Source organism: Carassius carassius, chromosome 7, assembly GCF_963082965.1.
Source record: "Carassius carassius chromosome 7, fCarCar2.1, whole genome shotgun sequence".
Taxonomy (NCBI): domain Eukaryota; kingdom Metazoa; phylum Chordata; class Actinopteri; order Cypriniformes; family Cyprinidae; genus Carassius; species Carassius carassius.
Genome location: NC_081761.1, coordinates 13907760 through 13920754, shown reverse-complemented (window position 1 = coordinate 13920754; position 12995 = coordinate 13907760). Strand labels below are relative to the sequence as shown.

General features: G+C 45.7%; 1 protein-coding gene across 2 annotated transcripts in view; it reads right to left on the bottom strand.

Moving 5' to 3' along the window:
- The window catches only part of dnah6 (dynein, axonemal, heavy chain 6), an 80058-nt gene that overhangs the window by 19782 nt on the left and 47281 nt on the right, over positions 1 to 12995 (bottom strand). For both annotated transcript variants that reach the window (XM_059553950.1, XM_059553951.1), the window contains exons 56-60: positions 12375 to 12571; positions 11968 to 12171; positions 9064 to 9189; positions 8466 to 8630; positions 6590 to 6657 (exon numbers count right to left, since the gene is read on the bottom strand). In XM_059553950.1, coding sequence (XP_059409933.1) covers positions 6590 to 6657; positions 8466 to 8630; positions 9064 to 9189; positions 11968 to 12171; positions 12375 to 12571 — 760 coding nt within the window. The remainder of the gene's footprint in view (positions 1 to 6589; positions 6658 to 8465; positions 8631 to 9063; positions 9190 to 11967; positions 12172 to 12374; positions 12572 to 12995) is intronic.

Here is a 12995-nt window from a genome sequence, read left to right as displayed (position 1 = left end):
TGAATTAAGAAGTTCGGCGACGCAGTTAATTCTGTCGTCGACAGGTTCCAGGAGGCCCGCAAACAGGCGGCGGTGTTCCATAAGTTCCTCCCTCGTCGCTCCCTCGGGGCATCTGGGAAGGAGATGCCCCAGCCGCACCCTAGCTCCTCACACCGCGAGGCCCAGAAGCAGAGCGTCGCCTCTCGTGCTCCTCCGCGTCGGGAACGAGAGTCTCAGCGACGCTCTAGGCCGAGGTCTTCTAAGCCCAAATTAGATTTAAGGGCGGTTATCGAAGCTAAGAAGTCCTCGGCCAAGAAACCCTGACGCCAATGGCCCGGGGATTCAGAGGGCAGCCTCTGCTGGGGTAGAACGGTACACGCCGCAGTCCACGGTGCCCGTCCCACCTCAGTGCCCTCTAGGGGTCGTTTTGCCAACCCTGCCAGTGCTCCAGGGCGCAGCGGCCCCGGGCGAGCATCGTTCTCAGTATCCTCCGCCCGTGCGCGTAGCGGGGCTGGGACGCTTGCCGCCCCTGCGGGGGTCTCTTACACCAGAGGTCAGTCTCGAGAGACTGATTCCCTTAGTAGATTATTTAGCAGCGTGGAAACTACTGCCAAATGTATCTCGTTGGGTCCTGCATATAGTAGAAAAAGGCTACCGCATTCAGTTCGGCTCCGTGCCGCCTATATTCAACGGGGTCGTTCACACGATAGTGGGCCCCGGGCAGGGTCTGGTTATGGAACAGGAAGTGGAAACCCTATTAGAGAAGGGGGCCATCGAGGTGGTCCCTCCTCAGGACAGGGAGTCCGGATTTTACAGCCGGTATTTCATAGTTCCAAAGAAGGATGGGGGGCTGCGTCCGATTATAGACCTGAGGGTCTTAAATCGTTCAGTTATGAGACTGAAGTTCAGAATGCTCACAATCAAGCATGTTGTAGCTCAGATCAGGTCCGAGGACTGGTTTGTCACGATAGATCTCAAAGACGCATATTTTCATATCTCCATCCTTCCTCAACACAGGAAGTTTCTGAGGTTCGCTTTCGGGGGCAAAGCCTACCAATATCGAGTACTTCCCTTTGGCCTCGCACTCTCACCCCGCACGTTCACAAAGTGTGTAGATGCGGCTCTGGCCCCCCTGCGCACACAGGGCATCCGCATTCTCAATTATATCGACGATTGGTTGATTTTATCTCAGTCAGAGCAGATTGCGGTTCGACATCGAGATGTCGTTCTCGCACATATGGGGGAGCTGGGTTTGAAACTGAATGCCAAGAAGAGTGTACTTTCTCCGGCTCAGAGAACCACCTATTAAGGCGTAGTATGGGATTCGACCGCGATGCAGGCACGATTGTCCCCTGCTCGTATCGAGTCGATACTCATCTCAGTCAAGAGAGTCAGAGAAGGCCAGTCACTCACTGTCAAACAATTTCAGAGATTGTTGGGTCTGATGGCAGCTGCGTCCAACGTGATACCTCTTGGGCTGCTGTACATGAGACCCCTACAGTGGTGGCTCAAGACCAAGGGATTTTCCCCGAGGGGCAATCCGCTTCGCACTATCAAGGTCACGCGGCGCTGCCTCCGTGCCTTAGACATGTGGAAGAAACATTGGTTTTTGAATCAGGGCAGGTGCTGGGAGCTCCTTGTCGCCGTGTGACACTAGCGACGGACGCGTCCCTCACCGGCTGGGGTGCGGTCATGAGTGGCCACCCTGCCCGTGGTCTGTGGAGCGATCGCCATCTAACGTGGCATATCAATTGTCTAGAAATGCTAGCAGTTTATCGTGCACTGAAGCACTTCCTCCCAGACCTGAGAGGTCACCATGTGTTGGTGCGCACCGACAACACATCAGTGGTCTCTTACATCAACCACCAGGGCGGTCTGCGTTCGCGCCCTTTGTACAAGCTGGCGCACCAGATCCTGGTGTGGTCCCAGAACAAACTCCTCTCATTAAGAGCAGTATATATTCCTGGGAAGTTAAATATGGGAGCAGACATACTGTCGAGGCAGGGGCCGAGGCCCGGGGAATGGAGACTTCACCCATGGGTGGTAGATCAGATATGGAGAGTGTTTGGCAGGGCTCAAGTAGACCTTTTTGCGACTCAGGAGACGTCACAATGTCCCCTCTGGTTCTCTCTAGTTCATCCAGCTCCTCTGGGACTGGACGCTATGGTACAGACCTGGCCGAGGCTTCGTCTGTACGCCTTTCCCCCTATCGCTCTGCTTCCGGGAGTTCTGGCGAGAGTACGCCGGGACGGGGTCCGTCTGTTATTAGTAGCCCCGTTCTGGCCGGGCCGAGTATGGTTCTCAGATCTAGTCTCGCTCCTCGACGGCTCTCCGTGGGAGATACCGATCAGGACAGACCTACTCTCACAGGCGCAGGGCGCGATAATTCACCCTCGCCCGGAGTTGTGGAAGCTGTGGGTGTGGCCCCTGAGGGGGCACAACTGGTAGCAGCTGGTCTCTCAACTGAGGTTGTGGAGACCCTACTCCAATCCAGAGCTCCCTCTACGAGGAAACTGTACGCCCTGAAGTGGAAGCTTTTCACTTCATGGTGCAGAGACCGCCAGCTAGACCCAGCAAACTGCCCAGTTGGTACAGTTCTGGAGTTTCTACAGGCTAGGCTCTCTGCAGGGTTGACCCACTCTACTCTGAAGGTCTACGTGGCGGCCATTGCGGCCTACCACACCCTTCTCGACGGTCAGTCTTTGGGAAGACACCCCCTAGTTACACGTTTCCTCCGCGGTGCACTGAGGCTGAGACCTCCAGTACGGTCCCGTATTCCCCCGTGGGACTTGGTTGTGGTGTTAGAGGCTATGTGCAAACCCCCGTTTGAACCTATTCAAGATATCTAAGACAGACATCTCACACTTAAAACCTCTTTTCTGTTGGCTATTACCTCTCTGCGGAGAGTAGGAGATCTTCAGGCCCTCTCGATGGCCCCTTCTTATCTTGAGTTTGCACCAGGCATGACTAAAGCGTTCATATACCCTCGAGCGGGATATGTTCCCAAGGTTCCCTCTGTTACACCACGACCTGTAGTGCTGCAGGCCTTCTGTCCTCCTCCCTTTCGGGAGCCCGACCAGGCGAAGCTAAACTGTATGTGTCCGGTTCGAGCACTGGACGCATACGTCCACAGAGCTGCCCTGTGGAGAAAAACTGACCAATTGCTTGTGTGCTACGGTCCCCCCAAGAGGGGTTCTCCTGCTTCTAAGCAGACTATTAGTCGTTGGATAGTCGAGGCTATCAACGTCACCTATGAGTCCTCTGGTCGTCCCCCGCTGTCGGGAGCCAAGGCTCACTCTACTCGGGGTATGGCGGCCTCTAAGGCCTTCTTAGCAGGTGTATCCATGCTGGACATCTGCAACGCTGCGGGGTGGTCCACGCCCTCTACATTTGTTAGGTTCTATGGCCTAGATATGCCAGTCACTCCAGGCGCTTCTGTCCTCCTGTCCTGAGCTGTGCTCTTCGGATACACACCAGGCAGGGGTTTGGTAGTCTGGCGGCGTTAGGACTCGTTCCCCAAAGCGCTTCGACGCAGCTCGAGTTCCTGAAGAGGAACGTCTCTAGGTTACGTATGTAACCCTAGTTCCTCGAGGGAACGAGACGCTGCGTCTCGGAGCCATACCCCCGGGAAACCCCTGCCGGCGCTTGCTGGTACTCGAAGCTGACGCCAGCTGCGTGGCACGTGCTTTTATAGCTTCCTGGTCGCTTACGTCACCACGTCGGTGACGTCACGCCCTTCCATTGGACTGATTACACACGATATTCAGAGTCGCGTACGCTGAACGCGTTCCCCAAAGCGCTTCGACGCAGCGTCTCGTTCCCTCGAGGAACTAGGGTTACATACGTAACCTAAAGACGTTTCTCTTCAGGAACAAGACGCTGCGTCGAGAACGATTGGGGAACGCCTCCAGCGTGACGTCTCTGAATAACGTGTGTAATCAGTCCAATGGAAGGGCGAGACATCATAGGCGGGTGACATCAGAGACCAGGAAGCATAAAAGCATAAGCGGCCAAGCCGGTAATCAGCCTTCTGTTTTCAGCAAGCGCTCTGTGTGTGTGTCAGTCGCTATCTGTCCCTGCCAGCAAAAAAAAAAAAAAAGGATAGGGACACACGCAGTATGTGTGTTGTCTGCTTGAGAGTGAAGCGCGCAGTGTCAGTCCTTGAGGGAGTTGACGGCTGCGATGCAAGCCTTTTGCTTCACTCTCAGAAGGCTCTCTTTGAGGAGGGAGCTTTCACTGGCGTTTCTCGCGGTGCCAGCCCCGCTTTCACCGAGGCGGAGCGGTGGTTGTGCTCACGGGTTTCGCTTTCGGATACGCTGGAAGGAATGTAGACGGGCAAGTCCCTATCTTCTTCCTTAACCACCAGATCCGGCGCCCGCTCTCGGGCGTTCGGAAGCCCGCGTTTGCGGTACTTTCTCCCCGGTGAGAGGGTGCGTTGCACTGCCTGTCTTTCTCTGAGGAGATTGATGTGGAAGGCGTCGCTGAGCTCGCCAGTTCCACAAGCACCAGTTGCACAAGCACCAGTTACACAAGCATATTATGCCTAATATTATAATAAGCAGCATTAATGAGGAGTGGAGCTCGCGCAGTCGGCTCTCGGGGGGCTGATTGTGCTTTTCTCGCTGTTAAGTGCTCCGCTCTCGCCGGGCATGCTCCGAGGAGTGTGTCCGTGCATGCGATCTTGCGGTTGCGGTCGCGCTGCTCCTGAGGCACAGGGGCTACCGCGATAGCGGGAATCGCACATGATCTGGCAAACGGGTTGGAGACGGCTCGTCCTATCTCCACCCATGTACACTAGATCTAGAGCTCGTTATCGAGGCTTGGAAACCCACGCTGCGGTTTCTTCGTCCTTGGAGGCAGAGTTCTCAGAGCATTCATCTTTCTCTGAGGAGATTGATGTTGTTTGTGTGACTAAGTAGCAAAAAAAAAACCTTGGTTCTTGTCTCAGGGCTTTGTGCTGGTAGCCGAGGACGTTGGCCGTGCTTCGAGCACTACATTACTTTCTCCCAGACCTAAGAGGTCACCATGTGTTGCTGCGCACCGACAACACAGCAGTGGTCTCTTACATCAACCACCAAGGAGTTCAGCGCTCACGCCGTTTATATAAACTAGCGTACCAGATCCTTGTGTGGTACCAGGGTGAACTCATCTCGCTGAGAGCAGTCCACAGTCCTGGGCATCTTAATATGAGAGCAGACATCCTGTTGAGGCAGGAGGGGAATGGCGGCTTCACACCGAGGTGATGAAGCAGAGTTGGAGAGGTTGGCCAGACACTGGTGGATCTGTTTGCGACTCGAGAGACATCGCACTGTCCCCTCTGGCTTCCTCTGACTCATCCAGCTCCACTGGGGCTGGACACCATGGTACAGGCATGGCCGAGGTTTCATCTGTACATTGTTCCCCCTATTGCTCTGCTCCCGGGAGTTCTGGAGAGAGTGCGCCGGGACGGAGTCCGGCTGCTGTTAGTAGCCCCGTTCTGGGCGGGCCGGGTATGGTTCCTGGGCCTGATTTCTCTTTTTGAAGGCACTCCATGGGAGGTTCCCGTTAGGAGAGATCTCCTCTCGCAGGCGGAGGGTGCATCCCCGCATGGAGCTTAGAGGCTGTAGGTGTGGTCTCTGAGGAGGCACAACTCTTAGCTTCCGGTCTCTCAACCGAGGTTGTTAAGACCATTCTCCAATCCAGAGCTCCCTCAATGAGGAAACTGTATGCCTTGAAGTGGAAGCTTTTCACTTCTTGGTGCTGCGACCGCCAGCTCGACTCAGTTAACTGCAGGGTTGGTACAGTGCTGGAGTTCCTGCAGGCTCTCCGCAGGGTTGACCCACTCTACCCTGAAGGTCTACGTGGCGGCCATGGTGGCCAACCGCGTCCCTCTCGGTGGCCAGTCAGTGGGCAGAAACCCTTTGGTTACATGTTTCCTCCATGGTGCGCTGAGGCTGAGGCCTCCGGCCAGAAGAAGTTTATGCTAAGCAGTGATCAAGATGCTATCCTAAGCCTCGAGTCCTCTCATCTACCCTCTCCTGGGGGTCAAGACTCACTCCTTCTTAAGTTTGGCCACTGGACGGGTTGTCCCCGATTACTGTCAGGCTCCTGTCTCCTTCTCTTGCTTTAGCTGTGCACCTCCACACTAGGCAGAGATTTGAAGTCTGGCGGCATGGACATTCTCGTTCCCCAATCGTTCTCGATGCAGCTCGAGTTCCTGAAGAGGAACGTCTAAGGTTACATATGTAACGCTGGTTCCTCGAAGGAACGAGACGCTGCGTCGCAGTGCCACACTTCCGGCATCTCTGGCCGCCACTTGCTTCATCCTTTGAGGCTGATTACCGGCTTCCCTGCTCATGCTTTTATGCTTCCTGGTCTCTGACGTCACCGGCCTATAACGTCTCGCCCTTCCATTGGACTGATTACACACGTTATTCAGAGACGTCACGCTGGAGGCGTTCCCCAATCGTTCTCTATGCAGCGTCTCGTTCCTTCAAGGAACAAGGGTTACATACGTAACCTTAGACGTTTTTCTTTATATCAGATTTGAAAAAGTTTCAAACTTAACATCATGTGTCTGATGTGCTTTTCGTTTTTAAATTGAATCTGGATATTCAAAGCACAGGATTACCTGAGGATTTGATCTTCCAGTCCAGACTTGGTAACAGTGAAGTTGATGATGGTCACTTTGATGCACACCTGACACAAATAAGTCACAAAACAATTATGGATGTGTAGTGGTCATACCTTAACTTGTACAGTATCAACATTAATTGAAAGCAAGCTACATAAATAACCCTGTCATCATTTAGACGTTTACGAGATAAAACTGGTGGCTCTGAGAAAGGCAGAAAATCATTCAAATTTGAATTATTAAAACAAAAATTGACCTGTAATTCTAAATAGCACAAACATGTATTCTTTAGGGGAATGTAAATAATGATTGGCATTATCTGCTAAATGTATCCGCTAAGAGATGCTACCTTTCCTTTCAAAAAATCCTCTAGAGGCACACTTTGTGCTTTGATTGGCCCTATGTGCTTTGTATTTGTTGTCTGTCTGTGAGAATGTTTCTTTAGTCCTGACTGGTTTGTCAGAACAGCTCATCTCTCTTCATATAAGCTGAAATGACAGGTTTGTCTTGTCCCTAATGCTGGAGCTTACAACGGCACATCCCCATTTGACAGGCAACCATATCTGGTGGTGTGCTCTCTGCATGCAGCAAGCACTATTGCCCGTGGCCTTGTCTGTTATGATTGCTAGGGCATTGTCTCTTGGCATGTGGCTGCTGATCCGCATCCACCCAAGAATATTGCAGCAAGAGTTGATATGGCATGGAGCCAGGGAGGGATTGGTGCACAAGGAGGTGCCACAGCAGATATGTGAAGGGCTGGTGCCAGCCGTGTCCACTTTGCTACAGTGCCAAATCTAGTTGACCTTAAACAGGTGTAAACCTTGATCCCAGAATGCTTTCTAAAATTCCCCCTGCCATTTGCACAAAATAGTCTGAGAGGATAAATTAACAATGAGCTGCTAATGAAACACTGACAGTAATTACATTTACAAAAAGACTGCGGGGGTCAGACATTTGCAGGGAAGAATAAATTATCAGTCACATGGTTGGAAAAAGTAATGTGAACACCTAGGAACACCAATTCCACATATTGGAAAAAATAATTTGAACTGCTAGGAAATGGATGATATTTCTTTCTACCACAATTTGCTTTTAATACAGCCTCCAACATTCTCAGAATAGATTCATATGCAAAGTTTTTAATAGTTTCCAGTAGAATGCTGTATATCAGAACATCTGCAACTTGCTTCAGAGATACTGGAGATGGGAATCTGTTTCTCACTTTACTTTAAGAACTGCCCACAGTGGCTTGATATTATTCATTTCAGGTGAATTGACAAGGCCAGGGCAGATATCGAAGCATATCTTGGTGTTCCAACTATCCAGGTTTCATGATCATGACTTTATATTTTCACATTTTAGCACTAGTGTCTGTGATTAAAGTTTTAGCAGTTGCAGCTCTTTCAGTTTTCTGTTTTTGTGAAAACATGGTCTTCAGGATGAATATTGAGGTTTGCTTTCACTTCTGCTGCAGTAATGTTGTGTTGTTTGGGCTTATTGGTTATTCTAAGTGTTTGATGGTGCCTCAATTTATTTTAATTTTTGTACGCAGTCATAATCGTAAAGTGTTGTTCTTAAAACACCAAACAATTAGGCTAAGTTTACAGATGCTCCTGCTAAAAGGGCTCCCATGATTTGCCTTTTAAGAAATCTGACAAATCACCAAGCACTTGTACTTACCACTGCTGAACACAACTTATACTACACTGATATACAAACTCGAGAATATAGTCAATAAAAGATAAATCATTTACATAAAATAAAAAAATTGAAAACCAAAAAAGAAGTTTATATAATATGATGGTGCTTTTTTGTTTTTGTTTTCTTGTAAATTTCATTTTATGTATTTTTATCTTGTTTTCTGTGTCATTACCTCTGGGAGGTAGTGGGGATTGGCCATTTTGGTGGTCATGTAGAATCTGAAGTTTTTATCATAGTCAATGTCAGAATCTCCAAGTCGGATCAACGTTCTGCCACCTAACACAAACGTCTGCTTCAGAAGAATGGGCTCTAGGGCAGGGTCCAGAATTTCTTTTAGCTGTAAACACAAATACTGTATAAGTAAAATGCATGATATTTGTTTATTTTGCAGTTATGATAAATATTCAGCATTCAGTTTCATTTTTAAGTTAGATCTCTTGGTACAGATGTCTGATCCTGTTCTTAAAACTGATCTAAAAATAGATGCTAGGGGAAAACTATAAGCCTCAGTTGTCAGCAGTGAAAACAAACATGACTGAAACTAGATTCATCAGAATATCACATCTGGAATAAGTCACAACTAATAAACTCACTATAGAATAATTCATTCAAACCATTCAATTAACCATTCAAAGTCAATCAGATTTCAGTTTTCAGTTCCTATCAACTCTAATCCATAATTTTAAATATTTACATTCTTATTTCAGCAATGTATTTGTATTTACATTTGACTACAAAGTTTCAAATGTGAAAGAAGGGTCAAAGTTTACCTCCTCCAGAAGTACAGGCATGCCCAGCCGGATGGCGTTCTCAAGTGTACGGAGGAAACCTGCATCGGTTAACTTGATCACCTTTAAACCATTCTTTGTCTCTTTAGACCGTATCCAACGATTTGCCTAGATAGAAAATGTAAAAGACTGCATTGCATGACTGTAAAAAGGCAATGTGGTGTAACCATAAATAAAAATAAAAAATAACAAATTTCCTTACTTACTTAATACATGTGAGAGTACGTCATACAGGAATAAAGTCATAATATTTTGAGAATAAATTCAGATTTTGAGAGAATAACCTATATTGCACATGCAAAGGGGCACCAGGAGAAATTCCGTTGGCCTGGCAACTGATTTAAATATATGTGGGACTATTAGCAGCAATCATCCCAAGTGTCCCATACTCGCAGGGACAGTATGCTTGGAAATAATATTTCACGTGTTTGAATACATTCATTAGCCTATTTGTAGTGCCCCACCTCACCCCAATAATTGTAATAAGATTTGGGCTTTTGGTACTTTTAATATAAAACACAGTCTCAGCTTTCAAATTCTGTCAGTTTAATAGTGAAATACAAACAACATGTCTTACAATAACGTGTTTTTCCTGCTCTTTAATGTGGCGTGACATCACTGTATTAACCTCAGTTTAAGCAGCATGTAAATCAATCATCTTTTGCAATTGCAATGCAAATTCATTAAATTTGACTGTTTTTTATGCCTTCAGATGTTCCTTCATGTTTATATCATTCTATAACTTGTAATAAAAAGGAAAAACACATTCATAATTTGTATTTCATGATAAAACTGAAACTGAATTTGAAAGCTGAGCTGTGTTTTTTTTAGAAGCAACAATACACAAAGCTTATTGCAATTATTGGGTGGCTGGCGCACTATAAATAATGAATGGATTTGAAGACGTGAAATGTTATTTCCAATCATTTATTATGCTGTGAATAAACATCTTGTGAATAGTCACTTAACATTATTTACCTCATAAAAGACAACAATATAACTTAAATTAAGGAATGGGAGACCACTTCAACCTTTAGAATGTTTTATTGCTGTTTTTGATTAAATACATTAAACATTAATGTTATTCACACAATATACTGGCCTTGCTATCATTTCATTCTCAAAATATAATGACTTTATCTTTTTATCTTCTTTACTTTATAATCTTGTATTGCTACAACTTTGTTTTTTCCCTTTATTCTCATGATACATCTTGAGTGCATGAGTATTATTTGTACATGCATGTGTGGCAGAGAGACATGGAGAGAAACACAAATAAAGAGAGACATCTTTATCAGATGAAAAGGATGTGACAGATGTCGCATTGTAAAGAATCTGGGTTCAGATTCTGCTGAAATTAAGTTTTGTACTTTATAGAAATGTGTGTGTGAGAAGTGCATCTAAGCGTTATGACATCAATGCCACTATACAGAGTGGAGATGAGTTGAGTGTAGAGTGATTGTGACATGGTTTTTGTGTGTATGTGAATGTGTGACAGTCTAATGTCTGAATGTCTGTTCCAGTCTCTCTAGAAGACAGAAGTCTCCCAAGAAAGACAGCCAGATGGAGAGAGACTAAAAAACAAATGACAATAAAGAGCAGAGGAAAAAACGACGATGGGCAATTGTGCTGAAACCGGAGGACAATAATGAAAATGGAGAGGTTGGATTGGGAGAAAGATATCTGTATGGTAATGCAGGGAGGCTGGTTGTTTTCCTATTTGGGTTGCGAAGGCTGTTCTTCGAACCATTGTGTCACCTTCTCTAACCAACTGAACAACACTCTGCTATTAAAGATGCCTTTCACCTGAAGCACTCATTTATGTCCTGATGACACAGGCTACATGAAATCCAAAACTGTTAGAAGCTGCATATTTGAAGGATGTCTAGGGATTATGTGACATTTAGGACTGAAGTCAGCTTTGCCATCACAGAAATAAATCATTTTAAATGTAAATTAAAATACTGCATTAAAAAAAATAAGAACATTAGAGTATTGGTAATACTCTTGGTTAGCATTAGAGTATTCTTTCAAAAACACTGTAAAAAATCTTATTGACCCCAGAATTTTAAACAGTAGTGTAAATTTCCAATGTTAAAATACTTCATTTATCCAACCTATTCTGAGTTAAATATAATCCACTCATGGGTTAACCCCCATGGATTAAACATGACAAAAAACATGGAATGCTGTGTAAAAATATAAACAAACATACATACAGTATGTACACTGCATACTGCTCATTTATAGTGTGTCCATATTAAAACATATAAATGACCAATTACCAATGTGCAAATGACACAAAAAAATTGTCAAGCCATCTGTAAAACATGTCAGTGGTCAAATGTTCACGAGAGATATAGTCAGTGTTGTATATTAATGTAATGTACTGTATTGTCTGGTGTCCTCTGGGTATTTGTCTTAATTCTGCAGTCTCTTAACAGTGGCTACAATAGGAATTCTGAGTGCTTGAGGGGAGTAGCTCATCCTGAGTCTATCCATGCTGGCCTCAGTCACAACAGTGGGGAAAGTCTGTGGTTAGGCTATCATAAATGTTGATGCCACTATCAAGTTTGCATGGGGTAAACTATAATGATCATCTTGAAACAGTGTGCGACAGCTGCTTTGCCTTCCAGGAAAAGAACCTATTAGCTTCCTTTTAACCTGAAAATAAGCTGCTTTTGAATGAACTGATCCATCTTAACCCTTTCATGAAGAGATTCATTACTTTTAACGGTTATATGAGGGACTGGTGCTAGAAACTATATTGTTCAGTGTTATTTAAAGGAAATTTCATTATTCAATTAAAATCTTGCTCTTGTGTCTTGCATTGCTAAGTCACTGGAACACAGCATTAATGAAAGGTTTGGGAATGTTAGAAGTCACCTGATCTTGGGGGTCAATCATGAGTGGCCAGCGGCGTCCCCGCATCACAAGGATTCCATTCTCTGTGGAAACATTATCCCGTGGCAACCCTTCAGCATTCCACAGTCGGATCTCGTAGGGATCTCCTAGAATGCTTATAAGACTGAAGTTGTCACTGATTGGGATTCCCAAGTTTTGGCAGCGTGTGATCCAGTGATCTATAAGCTACATGACACAAAAAAAAAATGCTCATTAATCACATGCACATAGTATTCTGTAAGCTAAATGGGGCATTTGACATAGGTCATGATTAAGAGGATAAGACAGGCTTGACTTTAAAGACTTGCCAGATAATGTAATATACTCAGTGGCATTTTATAATTAAGGCATGCTGTGGAGTGAGACAAGCTTGTGATCTAATACACTACCAGTTGTCTGTAATGGGAGGTGAAAGCTCCATAATAAGCCACACATGCAGCAGCGATGAACACATTTCCAATGACGTTGTGGATCTCCTGTTCAAAAAAAGTAATGCTCTCCTGCCATCGCACCTGCTCGTCTCCCAGAGCAGATGTTAACTTCCCCGAACGACCCAGGCGTACTTCCGTCAGAACCCTAGTTTTATCTACAACCCACACACAAACACAGATAGACATACACACAGATTCATATAGGCAAACTGTGTGGCAGCTTAAAAACAGTTCAGTATTATTTAAAAAAAAAAAAAACATGTCTGAGTCCATCTTGTGTCAACAGTCACTTAAAAATCCCATCTAAACTGGTTCAGACTTTCATAACATTAGTCACCTAGTCATTTCAACAACATTATGACTAGTTGACATAAAAAAATATGTACTTTTGTACATCCCTAATAAAAACAACATGAATGCCTCACTCATACACACAAAATCCCACAGTTAATGAACCCACACCATGTATAGAACATTGCAGAGATAGAGATAATGTATTTTTGTAGGCCAAACCATAAGTTAGCAACACACCAGTTTCCTTAAAAAAATACCCAATAGGATTTTTTTTACATTGGCTTT